Consider the following 27,999-nt stretch of genomic DNA (forward strand, 5'->3'; position numbering starts at 1 on the left):
AGAAGCTTAGAATAAAAATAGATTTGAGAATTGACTCAGGATTTGTGATTTCAGAATGACAAGTATTTCCTCTCAGCCCTGGGAGTCATTTTGACTATAATAATCTTTGAGCTGGAAGGTCTACTTTGAATTACACTTGGGAATTCTGAAAAAGACACAAAGATGGGAGAAGGAATACTGCAGGAACTGAGTAAGCACCAATAGCTTCAAGATGGTATGCTCAACTTCCACATAGGACTTAAACTGAAGTAGAACAAGGCTTCTCTCCTTCAGGCATTTTGCAATGAATTGTAATTGCTTCTTCAAGAGGGGGAGTGAAGTTCCAAAATGTCTACTTTTCTCTTATCTTCCTCTCCCTGTGGTTGTTCATTACCAGATACTGATACTTTTCTTTCTTCTATTATATATTTCCTGTATTTTGATTTTGTTTCTTAAATAAACTTGGATTTGTCCATGAAAATTTATACTATAAACTTAACCCATGTTGAGAAAAGGGGAATGTAAGTAGCTAGGGAAATTCAAAAAAAATAAAATTAATTATGGCAGAGAGCCAAACTTCTGTTTGAATTTGACTAACTCAAATAGGCTCTGGGCTATTTAGATTGAATTACCAAACTTTCATTTGATATTAATGCCATAAATCACATAACAGAGGAAAGACTTGGACTTAACTTGAGTGCCATAATATTAGCTCTCATGTTAAAAATAAGCTATAATAGGGTATGATTGATTTACTTCAGAGAAGAAAGAAGCAGGGGAGAGGAATGAAAACAAGATCACACCATAAACTACCTTTTTGCCCTTCCTATCTTTTAGGGAAGACAGATAAGATTTAGGAAGGATTTGATTTTTTTCCTTTCCAGAAGGAAAAAAAGAATAGAAAAGCTCCAGCACCCAGTCACTCAACTCTCTCCAACTCAGATAGACTCACAAGTGTTATTAAAATAAGCATATTCTCTAGATATTTCAGGTTTTCTAATTCTTTTTCTGTCATTAATTTGTCAATTTACAAGTCTAATCCAGGGAATGTTAATCTCCCAAAGCACAAACTATCTCGACTATTTTGACTGTCATTGTAACAAATTAATTTAAAAAATTGTTGGTTAAACAACTGGTTACATGGTCAGATCTGTAAGGATGGTTTAATTGGTTTGTGATCTGTACATAATCTATAGTAGTTTTATAGTAATAACAATATTCTTCCTTGAGAAAATTTCATAGTAGATATGAAGGAATGATTTTCTATAACTACAGTTTCCATTTTGGAGCTATGGCTAATCAGCATCTCATTGCCTTAAAAATGAGTTCTGTCTTAACTAATATCCAAAATGGGAGTGGAATGGTTAAAAAAATAGTTGTTTTTGCTTGATTTAATATTTCAGGCAATTAATTTGAAACCGAAGCTGGAGCTTCTTGCTGGCACCATACTTTTATTTATCCATTACTTTAAGAGAACAAAATTCCAGAGCAGCCATTCTTGACAGGTGTGAAAAATTCACCCAATGTTTGTTTAGGATCATTTCTCTAAGCAGTCAAAGATGAAGAAGATGTCTTTTACCACTTCAATATTAGAGTTATAAGACATCACTTGAAATGCTGAAGAGAATTTTGATATTTTGGGAGTAGGGATATTTAAAACTTGCTCCCAATGGATATAAATATATACATATACATGTAGGTATGTGTGTGTGTGTGTGTGCGTGTGTGCATGTGTGTATATAAACACAAACACATATATAGTATATATACATGTATCTTTTTATGGGTATATTTTTATTTAGAGATATACATAGTTAATTTGCCCTTTATAAAGGTCAAATTTAATAATCTTTTTATTCCTTTGGGAACTTTGCATAGCTTGTAATTTTTTCTGGATTGGGGCCTAAAAATAATACTATTCCAAACAGGAGACATTAGCATATCTATATTGACTATATAAGGACTTTCAAGAGAAAAGATAGCTGATCAGGGAATTCTATCTCTAAGCTACTATATTTAGAATGAATAAAGTTAATATTCATAGTAAAAATGCTTACTAGAAATATATTTTGATTCATATTAATCAACCAATCAACAGGCATTTAATAATGCCTTCTCTGTGCCAGCACTGGGTTAATGTGTGAAGAGACAAATACAAATAATGAAACATAAAATATTTACCCATGAAAGTTTTTTTTTGATTTTAGTCAAATTGTATTTCTTATATTTCTTTTAACCTCAAATCATCCCTGAACAGACTTTTAAAACTAGTAAAGCACAATATGCATGACAAAGATTAAGAATACATCTGTAAAAATTACAGACGATGTCATTTGATATATTTGAAAATCATGGCTCCTTGACATGATAAAAACACTAAAAAAATGAAAATAATCTAAATACATATATATATGTGTTAAGGTAAAGTAACAAATTAAATGTTTTCATTTAAACTTATTTGAATCTATCATAAGTCTATTTTCATTTTGATTTCTGGGGTTTCACTTTAAACATTATCTTTTTTTATAATGGATATGGCATATGTTGAAATAGCAGAAAACATGAGGGATTTTCTAAGATACACTTTCAGATATGGCAACAATATCTTTCATCAAAATATAATCATTTTGATCTGCATCACATGCTGATTAGTTTTTCACTCTATTAAAGATCAAAAATCAACTTGCACTATAGTTATATTGCAATCTCAAGTTTTGTCAGTTATTACTGTCAAAGATTAGAATATCCCTCTAGGCCACAGGTATGCCAAATTTCTCATTATAATCAAATGACCTTTAGTAAGTCTTTTCACTTTTCATTTTAAAGGTAACCTGCTCTATTTTTTAAAAGATCAGATTCAAGAAAATATAATGCTTTTTTTCTTATTAGTTTAACTTGAATCTCCTCTATGGAATATAGTGTCTGGTTAGAATTATATTTTAATAATGTATTTCCTTACAAATTTCAGCTTTGTAATAAATTGCACTACTTCACTTGATTGATCAAAATGATATCTTAGAGTTGTCAGTCAGGAATACATACAGAGGCAAAATGAACAAAAGTATAAAGATATTGTGGACCAGAATAGTTTGATCATCTTTATAGAGTATTGATAAAAAAGTTGCCCAAGAAATTAAGGTGAGCTTTATAGTTTTGGTTACAGGGTCACTTCAGTTTGAAGTTGTTGTCGTTGTCTTTGCTGTGGTAATCTTGTTACGCTTTGCTATCTTCTTTTGACTGAGTTGTATCAATGGAAATTTTTGCTTCTATAATTTCTTGGTTTAAAACCTCTTTTTCACTTTCTTCTTTTAATGGTAGTTTTCTGCATAGAAATAAGGAAAGAAACAATAGTTAAAAAGTAATTTAATCAGTATGTTCTCCTTTGCTAAATTGCTTGGATCAAACAAAGGAATGCTGTAATACATTAGGATAACACATCATATTGATGACCAATAATCACTAGTCCTTTATGAAAAACACAAGGATATTTTACATAGATGTGTGTTATAATGAAGTTTAAACTAACTTCATATGACTTTAGTATTATATTTTAATAGGAAATAGCATCAAATTTGATAAAATTCGACAAAAAACTGACACTAAAAATTGACCATCAATAAGGCACTTTTATTAAGTGTCTATTATATCAATCAGTCAGTAAATATTTGTTAATCAACCATTGCCAGACACCCAGGCACTGTGCTAAGTCTGGGAATATTGATTATCCTCTGGGAATACTGATCATCCTTCATTTTCAAAATAGATCATGACATCAGGGAAGGTCATGCCATGACAAGCACATGAATTGGATTTGAGTGAGGGGAGGCTGTACTAAGTCACCAGCCTCACTTTTTCTTCCAATCATCTGGTTCCAGTGGTCAGATATGGATTAGGATGACTGGAGATGGTCCTGGTTGTGAGGTGATTGAGTTAGGTGACTTGCCCAAGCTTATACAGCTAATAAGTATCAAGCATCTGAGGTTGGGTTCAAATTCCCATCTGTCTGACTCTAAGGCCAGTGCACCACCCACTGCACCATCTAACTGCCCTATTGGGAATATCAAAAAAAGACAAAAGACAATGTAATCTCTCCAGGGTGTTCAAAGTTCAGTGGAGGAGACAACACACAAATATCCACGTACAAAGTACACACAAGTTATATCGAAGATAATTAACAGATAGAAGTCTCTTAACATTAAGGAATATTGGGAAAAGCTTCTTATAAAAGTTTAGATTTTGAATGAAACTTGAATGCCAGGGAGGGCATAAGATAGAGGTCCTGGCTTACTATTATCCTATATCTCTTTTGCTCTTTGTGGTTAAACCCCTTGAGAAGGTCATCTACAATAGAGGTGTCCATGTCTTCTATAATCCAGCTTCTGATGTCATCATTCTGCCAGAACTACCCACTCCAGAGTTCCCAATGATATATCTTAATTGTCAAATCTAATGGCCTCTTCTTGATCCTCATTCTTCTTGGCTTCTCTGCAGCTGTTGACATTGTTAATCACCATCTCTAATACTTGAGAGCATAGGAGTAAATGGAGTGTTCCTTAAAATGATAAGCAGTGTCTATCTAATCACCATCTCCTCATCTCTAATTTTTTTAAGACACCACACCTGGTTCTGTTCTCATATATATTGGACTGCTCCTTTTCAATCTCCTTTGCTGCATGTCCATTCACATCATACTCAATAACCATTGGTGTCCCACAGGGCTCTCTCCTGGCCCTTTTCATTTTTCCTGTTCTACTTCATTTGGTGATCACATAAGTCATCATGAATTAAATATCCATTTCTCTGCTGATGATTCTTTTCCTTTTCTTTTCTTTTCTTTTCTTTTCTTTTCTTTTCTTTTCTTTTCTTTTCTTTTCTTTTCTTTCCTTTCTTTTCCTTTCTTTTCCTTTCTTTTCTTTTCTTTTCTTTTCTTTTCTTTTCTTTTCTTTTCTTTTCTTTTCTTTTCTTTTCTTTTCTTTTTGGCAATTGGGGTTAAATGACTTGCCCAAGGCCACACAGTTAATAAGTTTCTGAGGCTATATTTGAACTCAGGTCCTCTTGACTAGCCATTGAGTCACCTAACTACTCCCTCTGCTGATGATTCTTAAATCTAACTATCCTGCTTCAATCTCTTTCCTTACCTCCATTTTTCCATCTCCAGTTGCTTTTCAGATAGCTTGAACCTGATGCCAGTAGTACACTCATACATCCTATGATAAATAGGAATTAATGAACAGAGAGAGAGTGCACCAGGACTAAGAGATGTTGGGAAGGTCTTCCTGTAGAAGGTAGGAATTTAGATTGTACTTGATGGAAGTCAAGGAAGCCAAGAAGCAAAGATGAGGAGGGAGAGCAAAAATGCTCAGAGTTGAGAGATGGTGTGCTTAGTAATGAAACAACAAAGAGACTTCTGTCACTGGAATTGAAAAGTATAGAGTGAAAAGTAAGGTGCAGGAAGACTAGAAAGTCTTTTGGGGGGAGGTTGAGGGTAGGCTAGGAGGTACTTTGAATGTCAAACAAAGGATTTGTATTTGATTCTGTATGTGATAAGGAGTCATTAAAGTTTATTGAAGAGAGGAGTAACATGACTGAACCTATACTTTAGGAAAATCTCTTTGGTGATTAAATGGAAGATGGTTTTGAGTGGAAAGGGATTTGTGGCAGGAAGACTAGTCAGCTGGATACTGCATTGGAATGAGCATATTTTCAAGAGAATCCAATTTCTCTAAGGGTTCTTGGTTGCCTTTTTTGGTAAGGGTTTGGGTGTATGTAGTTAGAGGTGCATTAAAGGTGACAGAGAAAAAGAATGGCAGATAGCTAAGGACTTTGAGGAGAAAAAAGACAGAAACTCTTATTTATTGGTATGGTTGGCTGAATACTTGGGACAAATATAAGAAATATTTACTAATATGTATTATTACAGCTCTCCAAAAGCAAAGAAAGATTAAATGAAAATGGATCATCTTATGACCCCTTGATAAAAGGGAACATGAATATTTTTATAGTAGGAGCCAGGAAGGAGAAGTTCTGCTCTCATGAAGGTGTGAACCAAAGACAGAGTGTTTAGGGTTCCTTTTCAGTTAAATGTCTCCATCAATTGTATGTATTTATGTATATAAAGGCACTATAAACACTAGGTACTACATATATCCATATATTTAAATATGCATACACACACATCTTGTCTCCATTGATATGTGTGGACTTGTTTTGCTTAGGTGGCAAAGCGATGATCTTGAGATAGATACTTCAACCTTGGATACCACTAATAGCAGTAGAAGTTCAAATCCTGATTGGGCTTGACAGAAGGCATGTATCTGGATAAAGTTGCACAATACAGAGTTGAGATAAAATGTGAAACGTCATTTGAGTAGTCTTATAACATGCTTTGTGTTTTGATGGATTTTATATGTCAACTTCCAGATGAGAATATAGCAGCTATCAATTTTTAAATCCTGTTTTAAGTCTTTCTGTCAATACGGGTTCTGTTAGACATTTCTTTTATACATAAGATAGACAGCAATACCTGTTAAGATATAAATAGATATTAATAAATGACACATTGAGTAAATTATTATTCTCAAACTAGACTTTAATCAAATCTAAGCTAAAAGCAATATCCCCCTGGTGACTGGGATATTGGAAAAGAGGTCAAGCTCCCCTAAGTCTCATCCTGGTTACAGAATATATAGATCCAGAGATTAGAGGGGACTCCTTAGTGGAGAGAGAAAAAGTTCAGTGCTACTGTCTAAACCTAGTAGCAGTTTGCTACATCATATGCAAAATAACAATAACAACAATGTTTATAAAAATAGCTTACATTTATGCAGCACTTTGTTTTGCAGAGCACTTTGCATTTATTATGTGTTCTAATTTAATATCCCCCACTGCAGATGGTAGCCTGATTTTCTTTTTTAAAAATGAATTTTTTCAAATAAAAATAGATTTAAATAATTGAAGGAATACTAATTATTTGTGGATAGGCAGAGCCAATATAATAAAATATGATAATCCAACTGAAATTAATTTACTCAGTGCTATATCATACTATCAAAATTACTTTATAGAGTTAGAAAAAATAACAAAATTCATCTGGAGAAATAAAAAAACTCAAGATTATTAAGGGAACTAAGGAAAAAATAGGAAGGGAGTCTAAGCAGTAACAGAAAATTATACTACAAAGATGTAATCATTGAAACAGTACTAGATAAGAAATAAAGTGGGTGATCAATTGAAGAGATTAAGAATACAATATACAGAAAAAATGAGTACAGTAGCCTAATGTTTGACAAACTTAAAGGTACAAGCTATTGCTTCAAGAACTCACTATTTGAAAAATTTGCTGGGAAAACTGGAAAGAAGTTCTGAGGAAACTAAGCAGAGACCAACATCTCACACTGTATATCTTTATGTCTGTCTGTCTGTCTGTGTGTATCTATTTAGATACACATACATACATAAACATGCACCAAGATAAGCTCCAAATGTGTTCATGATTTAGATATAAAGGGTAATGGATAAGTAAATCAGTGGAACTTGAAAGAAATTACTTGTCAGATCTTCTGATAAGGGATGAGTTCATGACCAAAGAAAAGGAAGAAAGTTTTGGGGGAAGGAACATTATAATTTTGATTACATGAAATTAAATTTTTTTTGAACAAATAAAACTAATGCTGTTAAAATTTGAAAAAAAATCAGGCAATTAGGGAAAATCTTTGCAGAAAATTTGTTTCATAAAAGTCACATTTTACTTATATATAGGGAACTGAATCAAATTTAATAAGGACAGAGCCATTCACAATTGATAAATGGTTAAAGGATAGGAACTGGCAGTTTTCAGAGGAAGAAATTAAAATTATAAATAGTCACATGAAAATATGCTCTAAATCACTAACAATAGTTAGAGAAAGGCAAAATAAGACAACATGTATCATACTGGCTAAGATTACACAAATGGAAAATGAAAAATATTGGAAGGAATATGGGAAAATAGAAACAATGCATTCAACGTAAGCTGATCCAACCAATCTGGAAAGCAATTTAGAACTATGATCAAAAAGCTATTAAACTGGGCATATCCTCTAACCTAGCAATGCCACTACTAGATCTATACTCCAAAGGGATAAATATTTATAGCAGCTCTCTTTTTCATGGACAAGAATTGGAAATTGGGAGGATGTCCATCAATTGAGGAATGGCTAAGCAATTTATAGAATGTATGAATGTAATAAAACAGTATGTGCTACAAGGAATGATGACGTGGTTTCAGAAAAATCTAGGAAGACAAATCAACTGATGCAATGTGAAGTGAGGAGAACAATTTACACAATAACTAATATTTAGTAACTCTATCAATACAATGATCCAACACAATTCCATAGGACTCATGAAAATGTCATTCATCTCCCAATAGAGAACTGTGATTAAATAATCTCTCTCTCTCTCTCTCTCTCTCTCTCTCTCTCTCTCTCTCAACATGGCTAATGTGGAAATCTGTTTTGCCTGTCTTTATATTTGTAGTGTAATTTGTATTTTTTGCCTTCTCAATGAGTAGTGGAGGGGAGGAGAGAAGGAAAGAATCTGAAATTGAAAATAAAATAAAATGGAATGCAAATAAATTAGAATGAGTTTGTTACCACTATCAGCAGGTATATTGTTACTTGAATTCAGGGTATATGGGTTTTCTATTTCTCAGATTATCTATGCTAAGATCTGATAAGACCCGTTCTGATTTGGGGGAATTAATATGGGGTCTATCAAGTAGCAGTTTTATTTTGTGAAGAACCTTATAGTTCTCCTCCCCAAAATGCTAATACTCAAATTTGAGGCTCATTTAGATTTCCCCTAGAAAAATGAGCCAATTAGAACCATGATGTCCCTGAAAAGGTGGGTTCTGGTCTCGGGAACCAAATTCCATCCCTTTTGTATGAAGAGGGGTGGTGTTAGTTGGTAGTAGTGGAAAAAATCTTGTTGGTGAACTGGCCCAGGAGGTATGACCTGTAAGCATTTCAATATCACTTTAGTTGGAGGGTTGAGAATAAATCAAAGAAAACACAGACCCTTTGCACTGCACAGACATCTGGTATTAATATTTATATACAAAACAGTGGGCTATGCCACAGAGAACTTTTTGAGATCAGTCAGTTTCTGGGTTTTTCCCCATGCATGATACATGGGATGTCTCCTGTAAAATGTTAGATATATATAATTATGACAGGAAATAGATAGTCAGTCTTGGAGTCAGAGAGAATTCAGTTTAAGATCCACTTCTGAAATTTACTGGCTGTGTGACCTTTGGCAGTTCAGTTAAACTCAGTGCTTTAGACAGTTTTCTATAGCTATAAACTTTAGAGTAGTACATAGACTCCCAGCTTGGAGTTCTGTATTCTGAAGAAGTCATAGGTTGGAAAGTATATGTATATTTAAATATCATTCTTTATATAAATGCATATATATAGATAAAAGCATATATGAATAAATGTATATATGCATATTTGTACATATATATATTTAAAAATAATAAATTTGTTTTATTTTGGATATTTTATTTTGGATGTTTACTGAAATAGATATGTACATAAACCTAAAGACTGATTAAGTTTCCTATTTGCATTAATTTTTACCTTTTCCCATTGATTTCATTGTAAATGATATCTAAATGAATTTAACCAAATGGACCTAGGTAGTTTTGAATAGAAGACCTGCCCTGGAATCAAGAGGACCTGAGTTCAAATGTGTCCTCAGACATTTGACACTTCCTAGCTTTGTGACCCTGGGTATGTCACTTTTCCCTAATTGCTTGCCCCCCCCCCGAAAAAGTTCCTTCCTATATGTTGATAAGTGATTTTTTGCTGGGCATCATTCAACTAAATTGTTATGCTTCTCAAAAGACAATGCACCCTTGAAGTTCATAGTTATAATACTTTTAAAATAACTTTTACAATAATTTAATTTTAATTGCATGAAATTCTTTAAAATACAATAGGGATCTCACTAATGCTTATTCAAATAAAATTTAAAATTCTAGACTACATACTCAGGTTCTGTGAGTGGAGTGGTTTCATTTGGTTCATTTATTGGACTTCCATCTTCATGACTGGTAATTCTTTCATCCTCTGTTCTCATTTCCACTATTGGTTCTTTTGATCCATCTTTCCTAAAAAGTATTGAAAAAAATCTTAACCTGCATAATGTAATAAAAATATCATTCATTTTGTGATACAACTTAAATCCCAGAGAACAATATTTCCAGATTAGGAGAACCTTCAAGAATTTGTCTCTTAAGTAAGTCCCTAAATTTTGGCTCAGTACAGAGGAGAGAGAAATAAAATTATTGGAAATATATAACTTATTAGAATACTGTTTGCAAGAAACAGAATATTCAAAAGTTGTGAATGGTACTTTTTTTTTTCCTGCTGTAGCTTTTTGGATAATGTAGGTATATATCTTCTAAAGAAGAAACAGATCTTATTTTTTTTTTTAGCAAGGCAGTGGGGTTAAGTGACTTGCCCAAGGTCACACAGCTAGGTAATTATTAAGTATCTGAGGTTGGATTTGAACTCTGGTACTCCTGATTCCAAGGCCAGTGCTCTATCCACAGTGCTACCTAGCTGCCCCCTAGAAGAAACAGATCAAAGCATTCGAGGGCTGATAAAGAGACCTAATCCAATTCTTTCACTTACTGATGAGAAAACTGAGGCCAAAGGAAATGAAGTGACTGATCTAGAGAACCATTGGCAATGTGGGAATTAGAACCCAGATTTCTGAACTTCTAGACAGTGGTTCTTTCCAGTAGATTACAGACACTTCCATGTTCTATGTGCAACAGTTGCTAAAATGACTAATACAATCTTAGGCATCCTTAATAAATTCAGGTTAAATCAATTAAGGAAAATAATAGTCATTTTGTATTCTTCATGGAACAGTCATCATCTTTAATATCAAATCACATTCTTCATATCTCTCTACAAAGTGATAATCCAAGGCCTTATCATGGTGTAGTGATGATTCTGGATTTTCAAAAGTTGTGCTAGTAGAAGGAAAGAAGAAGCTTTTAATATAATTCTGGAAAAAGACATAATTTTTTGAGCAAAAAACCTAACTAAAAGCATGAAGAGGTTCATTACTAAAGTTGCCAATAGGGGAATTATTTGACTATGATAACACAAAAAACAATGAAATATGAAAAATAACCATCTGTCCTCTGAGATTCCTTTTACTTCTGTAGTAGTGATGGCAGCATAATGAAAAAGAGACTAGAAGGTGTGACGAATAAGACAGGTTTATAATGAGATTCTTGTCCAGCTACCAACAAGGAGACACACCTCTAAAGGAACTAAATAAGATTCGTACTTTTAATGACACTGGCAGACAAAATTAAGCTGCAACTACATGGAAAGACAATTCACAGGTCCTCTTTGATGAGGCAAATAAAGGAGTTATGAAATTGGTTTATTATGCATCCAAAAGTAAAAAGAAAGGCATTTTATAAAACATTTGGTCACCTCGTTGCATTGTTTATTGTATTTGTTAAAAAAAAACTATTATAAAGACTAAAGTAGCTTAAGCACCAATCTCTGCTGTAGAGGCTGAGGAGGGAGGGAAGTTCTACATGTAACGTAAAAATGAATTTAAAAAAAATTAAGTGTGCAAAGCACTGTATTGCAAACTGCTAGGAAACAAATAGAAAAAATATGAAATGGAAAAAAAAAACTCTCTCAGAAAGTTAATCCTTATTACAAATAGTATTTTTTTTTTTTGCTTTCTGCAAGGTAATGGGGTTTAGTGACTTGCTCAAGGTCACACAAGGTAATTATTAAGTATCTGAGGCCAAATTTGAACTTAGGTTCTCCTGAATCCAGGGCTGGTGGACAGAGATCCACTGCGCCACCTAGCTGCCCCTACAAATAGTATTTTTAAAAAAGAAAAACAAATCAAGTCAAATGACTGACATACTGGAAAAAGTCTGATAACATAAGCAATGTGTAACATTGGTAGAACTCCTACCTTCTCAATAGGGTGGGTTTGGGGTGTCTTCTCATATCTTTTCATTTTTAAGTTTTTCTTGATCTAAATTTGCTTTTGTTTTAGTATGTGAATTTTTCATTTACACTGTAATTATGAAGTATGTTGTTTTCCTGGTTCTGCTATTTTCACTCTGCTCCATTTGATGTAGATTTTTTACAACTTTCTCTAGATTCATCACATTTGTCACTTCTTACAACACAGTTAAGATTCAATTATATTCACAAATCACACTTCTAGACATTTCACCATCAATGGACATCAATTTTGTTTCTAAATCTTTGCTATCTAAAATGCTTTTATAAATATTTTATTTTAATTTAATTAATTAATTTTATTTTAATATATATGGAGAGTTTTTATTATTGATAGTTTCCTTAGGATACGCTTTGCATAATTTCAAATTGCTTTCCAAAATCGCTATACAGTCTACAGATACTTTCACAACGTGCCTATAATTCCACATCCTTTCCAATATTGACTGTTGCCATTTTTGTCATCTTTGCCAATTTGCAGGCTATGGAGATGAACCTTTAGGGTTGTTTTGGTTGCATTTTTCCAATATTGACTGTTGCCATTTTTGTTATCTTTGCCAATTTGCAGGCTATGGAGATGAACCTTTAGGGTTGTTTTGGTTGTATTTCTTTTATTACTTATGATTGGGAGTATTCTTTTGATGTGGTTATGAATACTTTGCAATTCTTTTAAAAATGGACTGCTTATATCCTTTGATCACTTATCTATTGGGGAATGTCTATTAGTTACATATAAATTATATGTAATATGAATTATATATAACAAAATAGAATTATATACGCATATGTGTATATAAATACATGGACACCAAACTTTGATACAGAGATTTTTTCCCCCATTTGATCATTTTCCCTCTCATTCTAGATTCATTAATTTTGTCAGTCCAGAAACTTTTCAGTTTCAGTTAATCAAAATTGTCTATTTTAACATTTGTAGTAGAATTTGTCTCTTGTTATCTCTCTATATTTATGTCTATCTCTATCTATCTATCTATCTATCTATCTATCTATCTATCTATCTATCTATCTATCTATATCTATATGTCCTATCTACAGAAAAGAGAAGCACATGATCATCTTCCTTAATTTTTTTTAATGATATGATTTTCAATAGTAACATCACATCCATTTAGAGCATGGGTGTCCAACCTTTCTCTTTTGGCTCACACTGATTAACAAAAACTTGTCAAGGCCATATATAGAATTTAATATTTAATTTTGACTACAATTTTAATCCATATTACCATTAGGTATAATTACAAAATGTAATAATGCTTTATTGAATGAGCTTTGAGGGCCATGTAACTTACAGCTTGGATATACCTGATTTTAGAATGTTTTGGGGAATATGGTGTAAGGTATTGATCCAAGCTTAATTTCTTCCAGATCTCATTGCAGTTCCTAATTGCTTTTTTAATCAAATAAGGATCTTTTTTCGCCTAGGTAATTTATATTTTCTACTTTATCAAACATTGGGTTATTGAGTTCCATTATTTCTGATTCCCTTGTCTATATGCTATTTAATTGATTTTATTTCCTATTATTTTCTTTTTAATCAAATTAGCTAAATGTTTATCAATTTTATTAATCTTCTCAAAGAACAAGCTTTTTTAGTTTTAAAGCTAATTTCTGGATTTTTTTTTGGTTTCTGATATATATATATATATATATATATATATATATATATATTTCCTCTAATTTTTGAAATCTCATTTATGCTTGTTTTAGGTTTGTTTATTTGTTGACTAATTTTTTAAAAAAACATATTCAGTATGTTAATCCTCTCTTAAAATTTTGTTAATATATGTTTTTAGAGATATGACTTTTCCCCTGAGGAATTCTTTAGCTGAATTTCAGAAATTTTGGTACTTTAATTCATCATTATTATTTTCTTTCATATAATTATCAATTGCTTCTATGATTTTTTTTAGGTTTGTTTTCTTTTTGCAAGTCAAACGAGGTTAAGTGGCTTGCCCAAGGCCACACAGCTAGGTAATTATTAAGTGTCTGAGACCGGATTTGAACCCAGGTACTCCTGACTCCAGGGCCAGTGCTTTATCCACTACACCACTTAGCTGCCCATATGATTTGTTCTTTGCTCAACCCATTTGGTAGAATTTCATTCTAAAGCTTCTATTTGGGTCTATCTTTTGTTTATTGTGAAAGAATGTATTATTTCTGCCTTTTTACATTTGTTTGTAATATCTCTCTGTCCTCTTACATGACTAATTTTTGTAAAATTTCTAAGATGCACTGAGGAATATATATATATATGTATATATATATGTATATGTATATATATATTTAGAGCTAATTTCTTTATCAATTTGTTCAGTTTCATATATTCCTTTTTGTTTAGCTTTTTGTTCGATTTTATTTCAAATTTTTATTTGAAATCAACATCTACCGTTAATTTTATGCTATGTTTATGTCTTCTTTTAACTCAATTAGTTTTTTCTTCGTGAATTTGGATGTGAAGGCATGTGGTATAAGTTTATTACTGACTTGGTTTGTTATCTATGGTCCTTTCAGTATAATGTAGTTTCCTTGTTTACTCCTTTTTATTTCTTGAATGTTAGTTTTCTTTGACAAATAGATTGATTGTAACTCTTGAATTTTTGAATTCACTTGATGTAAAATAATTTTTTTCTATCCTTTTACCTTTAATTTTTATATAAATAGTAGAATTTTGTTATCCAATTTGTCACTTTTTCATTTAACAGGATTAATGTATTCATATTTAAAGTTATGAGAATTATGTTCATATTTTCCTCTGTCTATAATATTTTTTCAAGTTAAGATTTCTCCCCTTCTGCTGCAAACATAGTACTATTTTCCTTGAGTTACTTGATTTTTTGAGCTTGATTTTTTTTTTAAGATGGTTTAATTAACAGTGGTTCTCTTCTCACTACCAATGGCCACTCTCACTTATTATATTTTTCCTTTTGTAGTTTTACTTATTTAATTCCTTTTTCTTTCCTGATTTTATGTTTATTTGACTTCTGCTTCCTTTCCTTCCCTTCAACTAGTCTTGTTCATTATTTTTTAATATTGCATTTTTGTTGCCTATTTCCAGAGAAGTTTTCTTTTATTACCTTCATTAAAATCCTTCACTTTTTGACTAGATACTCATTCTCTGCTTCATGAACTTCATAATTATCTAGTCCTTCTCTATTTTCTATATACATAAAATCAAAACTTCTAAGGTTTCCATTCTGGGCTTTTTCTTCCAGGAAGTAGTTTTCCCTGTAAACTCTTATTTTCCATCATCTTTTATTCCCAGAAAAATGCCCTTTCCTATAGAAGGAGTTATAGAAGACATTTCTCCATGGTAGTACTCTCTTTTCCCATTTCCTTAATTATATAGCCCATTGTTGATTTGTACCTTTTTTCCTGGTTAACTTCTTTCTGTATTTGCATAAAAAATCTCCTCTATGACCTCCTACTCCCCTAGTTAAGAGTTGCCCCTGAGATCTAACTCCTTTCCTGATATAGAACAAGAAGTCCTTTCAAGCACCAACTTTCCCAGACCACATCCAGCACAGGGTTCCCATCATTCTTTTTTTTTTAATTTTTTGTTTTTTGTAGGGCAATGGGTTTAAGTGACTTGTTCAAGGTCACACAGCTAGGTAATTATTAAACGTCTGAGGTTGGATTTGAACTCAGGTCCTCCTGACTCAACTGCATCACCTAGCCACCCTGGTTCCCATCATTCTTCACACAACATCTCTCTTTATTCATAGAAATGTTCATCTGCAGCACCTCTTCCAAAGACTAAAACAAAGATTCTTCTCATTTTTGTTCCCTTTTCAGTTCTTCCCTTCTCCTTTTCAATCACTCCCTTTCAGGTTCTTCTCTTCCTGAGAGAGCATAAAAGTTATCTTCCCCTCTTTGCTAGCCCTTTATTTGACACAGGCCCATCATCATTCCCATCTATTCCTCTTCTCCCTTCCCCCATTTCGTTCCTCCTTCCATTTTGTAATATAGTACCATAAAAACAAAGCTAAACAAAACCAAACCCATTGACTTGTCTTCAGGGAGAGTGCTGTCAGGATCTGTTTACAGTGACTCCCTGTTTGATACCTCTGTCTGATTTCTACCTTCAAACTCTCTCCTTTTATTTATTGAGAAAGAAGTTTCTGCAGTCACTCTGTTGCCATTATTGTCTTTTGCTTATCTATTCATTTCTTTCCTGTATTTCTTCTGTCTGGGACTTTAGAAAAGCAAACAGTGTCTTTAGGTTTAGTTTTCTTTCTAAGAATATTTCAAATACCTTTTTATTATTGAATTTCAGTCTTTTTTTTCATTTATGATTAAGCTTTGATTTGCCAAAAAAATCTTCAATGGGGTCATAAAGAGTCAGGCATGACTGAAACAACACAACAACAAAAACATTTAGAAAGGGAAGCAGTGATATAGAGTCAATAAGACAAAATAGATTAACATTATTTCCTTTTTTGTTTTTGGTAGGGTAGAGTTTCTAATCTTGTACATGAAAGAAATTATATATGCTATCTAAATTTTAGGAAAAATTCTTTAACAAAGTACTTGATATCTAATGTTTTTAATGATTCTATGATAGCTTAGCAGGGAAATTGGTTAACATTTTGATCCTTGATTTGGATAAAGGTATAGATAGCATGTCCATAAAATTTGCAGATTACACTAAATTCAAAGGATGACAAATGATAATATGCTGGATGGCAATATACTGGATAACTGCATGAAGATACATAGAGAGATTGAAAGTATTGAGGTGAATCTAACAGGATTCAATAGGAACACATGCAAATCCTTACATGTGGGCACCCAAAATATCAGCTTCTCAAGTACAAGATAAAGGAGGCATGGCTAGCTACAATTTCTCTGAAAAAGACTGAGAGGTTTGAGTGGAACATTACTTCAATATAAACCAATAATGTCATATAACAGTAAAAAAGATTAAAGTAATCTTTGGCTATGCTTAGATGTATTGCTTCTATAGTTTCTTTGTAGTTTGCTCTTGTCAGACTTCATTTAGAGAAATGTGTTCAGTTATGGGCACTACAGTTTAAGAAGGATTGATCACTGGACAGTAATTGATAATCTGGATGGTGAACAGAGGATGGAAGTTGGGCATGGTGAAGATCTTTGAGTATCTGTCATATGAGAATTACCTGAAGCAACTGGATATTTTAATTTGTAGAAAAGAGGAATTGGGGGGATACTATAGTTAACTTAAATATTTAAAAGCCTGAGATGAAAAGAAGGATACAGATTTGTTCTGTTCAACCATGGAAAGTAGTACTTGTGTAAAGAAGTTTCCTGATGTCAGGAAAAATCTCTCAACATTTAGTGCTGCTCAGTTGATTGGGCTACCCTTCCCCCTTTGGAAGTCTTCAAGTAAAATCTGAATAACTACTTATTAGATATAACATAGTATAGATTCTTTTTAGGTCTGGGTTGGACTAGGCAATGACAAGTCACTTGTCAAATTTTGTGATCATTTACTTCTTTGAATCTATGAAAATACTATTAATTTATGGAGATAAAATAATAATAGGGAAGAAGGTAACATAAGATGCAACAGTCTTGCTATTAAAAATTTATAGTCCATACAAAATAGTTTTTTTTATGTGCTCAGATATTGCTTGAAATAAATAATAGGTTGGAGTCTGAGATTAAGATATTGTAAAATGAATGCATTATACTCACAAATATGCAGCTTTCCCATCTTCTAGATCTTTACTTTTGCTGCTAGCACCACTTTTCTTTCCACAAATTCTTCTAGTAATGCACATTAGCAATCCACATTGTCGGGTAAAGAAGCAGCTAACATCAATTATCACAAAAATTAGTAGAAGTGCAGCAACTCCTATGCCAATGATTGCACCAAGTCCAAAGCCATTAAAAAGTGTATCTTAAAAAAGAAGATAATACATTTTAGAAATTTAGTAAGGAAAAAGGTAAATATATTTCAATGAAAAGTAGATAAAAATTCAGGAAAATATTACTTTGAGATTTCAATTTCATGATTATTGGAGACTTAACATCAAATTTCAATGAATATTTTTAAAGCAATTCATTAGCAAGACTTTGGAAAATTCTTTGTAAAATTTCTATGGAAAAATAATTTTTTTTCTCCCTAAAAATACATCTATTCCTTGGGGTTGATAATGCCTTTTCTAAACTTGGTATGTCATTAAATTAGTATTTTTAGCTTAAAATCATGACAATATCAAATACAAGATAAAGGAGACACAGCTAGCTGAAGTTTCTTTGAAAAAGACTGAGAGGTTTGAGTGGAATATTACTTCAATATCAATCAATAGTGTCATATAACAGTCAAAAAATTAAGTAATCTTTGGCTTTGCTGAGATGTATTGCTTCTATAGTATCTTTGTAGTTTCCTCTTGCCCGACTTCATCTAGAGAAATGTGTTTAGTTATGGGCACTACAGTTTAAGAAGGATATTGTTAAGAATATGAAATCAACCAAAAATTTGAATTAAAGGGTTTTACAGTCTTTCCCATGACTGTGAGAAAGAACTGAAACTAGGAACTCTTCTTTCCTGCAAGTGACACAGTCAGCAAGGGTCCATTCCTCTGTGATAGTTTCTTTACTCACAGCCTGGGACCAGGTCTGATCAATGTACCTGGGATCCCATTCAGTGCCAGTGAGGGGGCTCTGCAATCTTCTCTGCATCAGCTGCCAAAAACTGTCTGTGGGGCTAACCTTCCTGTAGCTGAGGCTGACTCTGCAACAGCTATGCCCAGGGCTTGCTGTTTGTTGATTAGGTGGCATCTACCCAAGGTATTTGTACTTCAATATGGTAAGACTACTACCCTGGGAGGTCAGGTCTTACCTATCATTTTTCTAAGTCACATTAGTCTGGATAACTGCTTTACAAAACACTTATAATTATTTCTTCTACTCTAAAGTTGACTTTGAGGAGAGCCAATAATTTCCTGCCTTCTTTCACCATTTTCCCAGATTCCTTCAAAATAATTAAAATGCATAATTCTTGATTATATTTTAGTTAGTTATTTAAATAACATCCACTCAGTTCTGAACAGATTAATTTTGGTAGAGTTGTTTAAAAAGATTTTTTATAACTAAGTTGTTTAACTTTGTTAAAGTTAAAGCTAGGCATTTTTATGATATATGGATATTCTTAGTTGCCATTAGTAATACTTAATAGTTCACTATTCACCAACCATCTCAATACTATATCAATTTAGTAACATAAAATATTCAGATAAAGTGCATTTGATTCTTTTTTCCTTTGGAGCCTCTTGATACCAAACCTTAGCAATCAGTAATCAGTAGCTCAGAACCGTAGGTTCTGATTTTATGTTAATTGAGTTCAGCCTTTGAAGGATGATCCTAAATCAGATACCTCTTTGGCTTATATTTTCCCCAGGCTAGTTTTCCTTGGCAACTTCAGTAATTAGCTCTTGACTAGTCTTCATTGATATGGCTAAAGTTCTCAAGTTAACAGTGCATATAGTATACAGAATATACTTTATACCACCATAAAAAATGCAAAAAATGCAAAGGACTCAAAAAAGTCCATAACAATCAAAGAACTCTTCTCTCCAAAGATTCCCACTTTCTATTCTAGGTACATATACACATCTATACCATTATAAAACTTTGGAAGCTTTGTACTATCCCTAAAAGTCCACTCACTCCACTTGGTATTGTTGCTTTGCCTGGTTTCATCATCATGGAACAAGATGCCCCTGTACTGGGCACCCTCTGGTATTCCATTTTCCCACCCCCCTACTCTTATACTTCATTTTATGTGTTATCCCTCCTCATTGGTCTGCAAGCTCTCTGAAGTCTTTATTAATTTCATTTCCAGTGCCTGTCATGAAGCAGGTGCTTAATGTTTTTGGATTAGTAGGAAAATAAGATTTTGGATCATTCAAGACAGTTAAGATGCTCTTCTGACTTTTTTATTCTCCAGGTTAAATATGAACATTTCTTTTAAAGTATCATATCTTGCTGAATCCAGACCCTTTGACATTTTGATTGTCGTTTTCTGGAAATTTTCCAGTTTATCAATGGAGAGGAGAAAAAAAATTGGTTTAAGAACACTTATAGAAATAAAGTAAACAAGATTCCGCAATTAGTTGGATGCAGAGAACTTTAAGATTCTGTGATTTTTTTCTTTGCATTTCAACATTTAAGCAAAATTTTTTGTAGAAAATGAAATTTGAATTTAAGTTATGAAGTTGGGGAGGCAAAGAGAAGACTAGAAAGCAAGAAGATGGGAATTGATTTGGTATGCTAGAAGGATAGTAAGAAGACTGATGTAAATGAAGCAGAGAGTAAAAGGAAATTAGGTTTGATAGATAGGGTAGGATCAAGTCCTAAGAACTTAGTAAAATAATTAAAACTTGATGTATTACATAACATATCAAGATTCTTTGTAGCATTTTGAATGGCAAGGCAGACTTAAAAAGTGAGTTTTAGGAGGATGTCTGGCAGCCTTTTGAAAATGAATAGGGGAAGTTAAACTTTCGGAAAAAACTGCGAACTAGGGGCAGCTAGGTGGCGCAGTGGATAAGAGCACCGGCCCTGGAGTCAGGAGTACCTGAGTTCAAATGCGACCTCAGACACTTAATAATTACCTAGCTGTGTGGCCTTGGGCAAGCTACTTAACCTCATTGCCTTGCAAAAAACTAAAAAATCAAAAAAAAAAAAACCCCTGCGAACTGGAGTTGAAATCTAACTTTTGACATTGATATGGCTATGATTAGAGTTTTGATAATGTGGCTAGTCATTTGGGGGCCAATTGTGGGAGGAATTGCTAAGGGTTGGTATCAAGAGACTCCAAAGGAAAAAATAATCAAATTCACACCCATATACACAATTGTTGTTCACTCTTTGTGACCCTGTGGACCATAGCTTGCTAATACTGATCATAGGGTTTTCTTGGCAAAAATATCAGCGTGGTTCATCATTTGCTTCTCTAGTCAATACATACATACAAACATATATATGTACACACATCACACACACAGACAACACAAATACCCACAAAAGTAACATATATATATTATTATATTATATATATATATACACACACACACATATGTGTGTGTGTATTTGTAGAATCAAAGACTGTAAATCTCCTAGGTATATTCAGTTCGTGTCTTTAAGGAGTCTATTCATAGTCTAGTTAAGGAGACAAGGAATAACAAGTTAGTAATAATATCATTGTTTTTATGAAAAGCACAAATGCCAAAATGTGGTCTAGAAAAATATAGGTTTAATTATCAAGTTATTATGTACTATGAGTTCAGTTCCACTTTGGACTTTGAGCATTTCATGGAAAAGAGAGACCTGACATTAGAAGAATCAAGACAGAGCCATTATGTTAGAAAGGTCACCTAATTCAACTGCCTCCCCACTTTAGGACTCCTTTCTATAATGTTTTTATTAAGTGATCATTCATCTTTTTCTTGACCATGGCATGATAGGGAACTCATAACTTTGGTAGCATCTTCATTTTTTTTGGACAGTTGAGTCTGTTAGAATTTTTTTCTCTCCTGACATCAATATCATTTTATATCCTGATATGAAATTTATCTTCCTCTAACTTCTACTAACTTCCACCCCTTCTATTTGTTTATAGACATAGTGCTTGGAACTATACTGATAGATTATGTGACATTTTTGCAAGTATCTGAAAACAACTCTTATATTTGAGTTTTAAATAATTTTTCTCTTTTCCAAAGGAAACATCAGCAGGTCATTCCATTATTCATTAATCAATCACTTAAATAATTATTTTATTTATTTATCCATGCTATATGCTATCCTCCAAATTATTTGGGATCAGGTATACAGAGATAAAAAGAAAAAGGTATCTGCTTCCAGGGAACTCATATTCTACTATGAAGAAACAATATAAATGGAAAATCAAGTTTAAAAAATAACATATATAAAAAATAACTGCAACAAAGTTAAAAAACTTATTGGAGGACTAGAAACTTAAATTTTATCATTCTGGAATATATAATGTCTTATAATATCCTATTTTTGCTATAATTGTCTGTTTTACATGATTTGGTATTAACTCACAAGACTTTTTTTTAAAAATCTATTTCTTCATTTTACTCATTTATTTCATTATTTTAAAAATATTTTTATTTAAAGTTTTGATTCCCAAATTCTATCCATACCTCTCTTTCCCCTTCCTTGAGATGATAAGTCATCAGATATAGGTTATGCATGTTTGCATGTATATACATATATATGTAATTATGTAAAATATTTACATTTTAGCCATTTTACAAGATTTTTTTGATATATTCTTTAATCATAGGATCATAGATTTAAAGTTATGAGTCCTCAGAGATCATCTAGTTTAACCTCAATTCTTTTTTTACCAGTGAATTCTACCGAAGTTTAGAAGGTTAAACAAGTAAGATAAGATTATACAAAGAGTACACAAAATGGGATTTGAACCCAGGACTTTACAGTAAAGCTTCTTTTCCACTCTAATAAACTTGAATATGATGCCACCTGAAAATCACACTTCAATCATAATAACAAACAACCAATTTTCCCAACTCTAGCCTTGATTATATCACAGAAGCTATTAAAATAAATTAATCCCTATCTCACATATAAATAATCAAATTTCCTGACAAGTGACATGATGGAAGGTTGTATTGTAATACATGTTCATTTCCATTTTGGATTTCTTTTTGTAATTCTAGAACAATTCTGCTTTCAAGGATATTTATCACCATTCATCAAATTAATGCACTACAATTTATTTAGCCATTCCACAACAGAAGGAAATATACTTTGCTTCTAATTCTTTAGTACCTCATAAAAGTACTGTTATAAATATTTTGATGTATATGAAGACTTTCTTCTAACTGATACACATGGAGTCTGGTTCAAAAGATATGGACATATTAATCACACACAGACACACACATATATAAGCTGTTTACATATCTTGTATACCAAACCCTGATCAATGAAATTTGGTCCAGAGATTTTTTTGCACTTACTTCCTTATCCTTAGTACATTAATTTTGTCTCTGTAGAGGCCCTTTTGTTTCATGTAATCAATATTAACTATTTTGTCTATTTAAGTTGCATCTATCTCTGGTTAAGAAAATCTGTTTTACTCATAGTAGAAAAAGGTCTATGATTTGCTTCTCTTTAGATTTTTTAAATATGATTTTTTAATATTGAGATCATATATCCATTTAGAATGTATAGTAGGATATAGTGTAAGGTATTGATCCAAGACTAATTTCTGCCAGTCTGTCACCAATTTTCCCAGGAGTTTCTGCCAAAAAGGAGGTTTTTTTCTTAAGTAATTTATGTTTTACACTTTAATAAACACTTTGTTATTGAGTTTCATTATTTCTGATTCTCCCCAGGCAAAAGTCAATGCATATTATCTATATTGAGTTATAGCTTTCTATACTTTTTCTTTAAAAATTATTAATAAAGAACACTCAAGTTAGGACCATCTTGAAACTAATATCTAGGAAATACAATAAATAGTAGAAAAACACTTATAATTATAGAATTCATATTTTCAAGTTAAAAAATGCCCCAGATTAATTTCCCCCTTTCTTTTCCAGTAAGAGAGTCCTTGTTGATTAGGAACTGTGAGATACCAGTGTTTACTTAAAGAGTTAATATAAACTGAAGATGCAACTTAGGTTTAGCAATTGCCACCCAACTAAGTTTTAAGGTCATGAAATTTGTTAGGTCGTGAAATTTGTATTTCATGATGAGCACTAAGGGAGATGACTGCATATTAAAAAAATTTTTTTGTATTCCCAAAGAAAAACAAATAACTTATTTCTATATGTAAGCATAGCTTTAGAGTAGAAGTCATTTTTGTTACTGTTCCAATGGAATGAAAGAAATTAGAAAAATGTCACTTGAGATGATGAGTAGAGTATATCATACAATTAATTGATAGAAAATAAAACATAATTATATAATTTAAATATTTTTAAATTTAAGAATCAATTAAATGCAATGAAAAGCCATGTGACCCCAATAACATTTATGTTTCTAGCTTTAAAGATTGAAATATAGATATGCTTACCTTTTATTATACTGGGTTTTGGTGGCATACTGAACTCATAAACTGTTGGTTCAGAGTATCCAAGTCTATTTGCAGCTGTAATTTGTACTTCATAACCCATGGTCCACTGTAAATGTTCCAACACTATGTGATCTTTATTACCCTGAACTTTTTTCTCAAGCCACTGGTCTTCCTTATCTTTCTGTCAAAATGAGAAAAAATGCATTTTGAATATCCAATAGCTAATAACTTCAAATAGTGATTCTTAGAACACATTTTAAAAATGATTTTATGAAGATTATTTTCAACTAAAAGAATAGATTTGTAGTTTAATCTTTTGCACTCTTTTAAATACTTTTCTAAGAGAAATATATTTATTTTTATATATTAAGGTAATGTAGGCATGATAATGAAGATGTGTGATACAGTGGTATGTTTATGGCAAGACTTGTTTTAATTTAGTCATTCAGTCAGTCTGATTCTTCAAGACCCCGTGGAACATAATGTCTACTGGATTTTCTTGGCAAAAAAAACTGGAGTAATAAGGTTAGATTGTAGCAATTCCTTTTCTTAGACAAAGCCAAATACTAATATATATAATTATGGGGTTTCTTGGTTAATTTTAAGAACTGAGAATTTTCTAAGCAAAAGATATTACTTAATCTATTTTCAATTAAAATTACTATTTTTTCATATTTTATTTTGTATACCATTAGATCTTGATAAAAGTTTTACCCCAGTTTCGTTTAGCTTTTCCTGCAACAATGTCACACTTCATACATTTGAGCTTCTCTTTCCTGGGTAGCCAGTATTGAAACATGGCACTATAATCTTCAGCATTATAATATCTCAAGAATCTCCTTTTCAGATCTCAAAATACCTTCCAATAAAGATATCATGATGATGTTTGAGCTGATGGTCCAACTTTCTGGGTCAATCCAATAATTTTAGGCTTGAGGGTAAAATGCAATAAAAGGAACTCATGGATCAAAAACATAATAAAATCACTTTTGCTAAGAATTGATTAAATAAGTAATTTAAAAATAAACAAAAAATAAAACACTGTTTCCTTCTACTTCTGGAGAGAGCACAGCAGGCTGTCACTTTTATTAGGAAAATATTTCCTAAAATCCAACAACTCAAGTGGAGCTTCTTGATATTCCTCCATGCTAGATGCTTTTTAAACTTTTCTGTAACCAGAGCCAACACTATGACTGTGTAGGACTGTCAAGATGGTGGGATGGAGAAGGGGATGGTCGCAAAAGGAAAAGCAGGAAGAAACTTTGGTTGTGTTTTCTTTGGTGACAGGGAAAGCAGAAGCACAAAAAGAAGAACATCTAGTTTTTAGGTAGCATGGATTCTAGTGGGTATGTCTTTACTAGTGAATGTGTTTTTACTAGTGGGTATGTCTTTACTAGTGCAGAGTAGTTTTATCCATTTTCTTATACACTCAGAGCTTTCTTAGTTTTTGAAAGATGTTTCTGTTCATTAAAAAATGATTTTAAGATTTATGATAAATTATGAAGTTTTTACTTAACTCTTACTTTGAATTCTATAAATAGAAATATTTCAAGGCATTTGGAATTTACTACATAAAGTATATGAAATTTATTTTTCTATTAATTTTAAATTAATTGGAACATAGGTGCAAGGTATATATATATATTATATATAAAACTATGTATACATATCTATTATGATGTGATAAAATTATTTATTTTGAGTAATTTTTCTTCCATATAACATCCTTAAATTGTTCACTTGTAGTATGGAAATTTTCATACATCAAAGACTTCATAAATATTTTTAAAAAGTGAATTTAGCCAAACCTGAATTTAGCAATATTTGCACTAAAGATATTATTTTTTAATTTCAATCTACAAGCACTTAAATACTCACAATTATGCCATATGTAGCATACTTTGGAGGCAGAAATATAAGTAGAGTAAGTCTCCAAAGACTGACCAATATATGGAGCCCTGAGAGGCAATATAATGTAGGGTAATGATTTTCAAACTTTGACTGATACCCATCCTAATATTCTTTATAGACAAATAGCTTAGTATCTTTAACATTTTTTCCTATTTTGCTCTGTTTCTACCATCTGGACTTGATGGTCTCCAAGGTGCCTTATAGATCTAAATAAAAGTCTATCTCCCCTTTTTAGATGAGGAAACCATGACCCGAGAGGTCAGATGACATCTAATGTCACTCAAAAATGAGACTATATGGAGTCAATAGACAAACACACACAAATTCAGGAAATCTCAGTAGAAGCACCTGAATTACTTGGCTAGTGACCAGACTTATGATTAATCAGGACAAACAGGAGAGATGGTTTACTCATATCAGCAGATGACTCCTGAGAATATTATTATCCCCATTTTACACATTAAGAAACAGAGACAAAGTGACTTAATCAGGGTTGTCTAGCTAAAAAATGTCTGAATCCAGATATGACTTTAGAACTTTCTGACTCCAGCTCCATTTGCTAAATCATCTAACTGGCTCCTGAGCATATACTCTAAAATAATCTATCATATACTCTAAATCATCTATCATCTCTCTGCCTTCTTTCTGATGAGAAAGTATTAATCTTTATAAATTGTCTTGGTATGATGGATCCCATAACACTAATATTAGGAAGGTTTTGTTTGGATTTTAAATCTATTTCATTGTTCCATAAATACTTGCTAAAGCTAGTATTATGCATGTATCATTTACTCTAAATGTGTTTTCCCCAAACAGCTTTGATTTATTGATTGTGACAAAAATAGCTGTAGCTTGGTACTTGATAGTGAATAAGTCAATGAATATTTATTAAGGATTTATCATGGCCAGGCAGTGTGCTAATAAGAAATGGGAATTCAGCAGAAATACAATCCTTGCTCTCAAAGAGCTTAAATTCTAAGAAGCTGAAAAAAATGCATGTGTAAGAGGAAAAATAAAAATACCTAATCAAGATATGATGGAGATGATCCAGAATATAACCTAGAGATGAATGAAACATACCTCATCTGGGGGGCCCTTCTTTTAATTTACATGTAATTTATTTACACATTACTAAGTCTTGTTGTAAGAGTAAACACAATCCCCCCCTTCCCTCACAAAAATAAAAAAACATCATGAGAAATAAAGAGGAAAAAAATGTGCTTCATTCTATATTCAGATACCATCATCTCTGTCTCTGGAGTGGATTGCATTCTTTATCATAAGTCCATCAGAGAAGTTACTTCCATATTTTTTCCCACAGCTGCTATTGCTGATTGTAATTCTCTCCATCCATTCCTTCCTACTCCCATTTATTCTATTTTATTCTATTCACTCTGTCTCTCTTCAAAAGTGTGCTATGTGGCCAGCCGAGTGGCATAGTGGACAGAGTACCAGCCCTGGGGTCAGGGGGCCCCAAGCTGGGGGCCCTTCTTAAATGTAAGTTTTGTGGGGAGTCATCTAATCAAAGAATGAGGTCTCAGGGTTGAAAGATGATTTCAAAGTGTAAATGCTAGATACTTCTAAAGTTTGAATTTTAGGGCTGGAGTGACAATCAATTTACTTTGTATGGAGAAGACCAAGATTGTATTAGCTTTGTTCATTCATTCAATTTGACATTCAGATTCAAACTCAAAATCTTGTCTTTATTTTTTCCTTGGTGAACATTAAACTTTTTTTTTTATTGCACACAAAATGTTATCTTGATAGTATTGGAGAAATCTTCCATGATTTTGAGAAACTGTTCAATATGTTTTGTAAAGCCATCATAGCTTGTCATTAATCATATTCAACAATGGATTAGTACAATTAAAGTGGGAATATAATTAACAGACCCTTGATCAATTGATCCCTCCCTGGATAAATTTATAGGAACATAAAAGGCAGATAACAGACAATGATATTTAAAGTGTTTTT

The 27,999-nt window shown here is 32.2% G+C and overlaps 1 protein-coding gene across 1 annotated transcript in view; it reads right to left on the reverse strand.

The window, feature by feature from the left end:
- Positions 1-2,474: 2,474 nt before the first annotated feature.
- Positions 2,475-27,999, reverse strand: part of NCAM2 (neural cell adhesion molecule 2) — a 229,607-nt gene continuing 204,082 nt past the window's right edge. Inside the window, exons 15-18 of the mRNA XM_074232316.1 lie at positions 24,115-24,295; positions 17,730-17,934; positions 10,013-10,132; positions 2,475-3,301 (exon numbers count right to left, since the gene is read on the reverse strand). Of these exons, the coding sequence (XP_074088417.1) occupies positions 3,193-3,301; positions 10,013-10,132; positions 17,730-17,934; positions 24,115-24,295 (615 nt within the window). The 3' untranslated portion in view covers positions 2,475-3,192. The remainder of the gene's footprint in view (positions 3,302-10,012; positions 10,133-17,729; positions 17,935-24,114; positions 24,296-27,999) is intronic.

Source organism: Macrotis lagotis, chromosome 1 (assembly GCF_037893015.1).
Source record: "Macrotis lagotis isolate mMagLag1 chromosome 1, bilby.v1.9.chrom.fasta, whole genome shotgun sequence".
In the NCBI taxonomy this organism is placed as follows: Eukaryota; Metazoa; Chordata; class Mammalia; order Peramelemorphia; family Peramelidae; genus Macrotis; species Macrotis lagotis.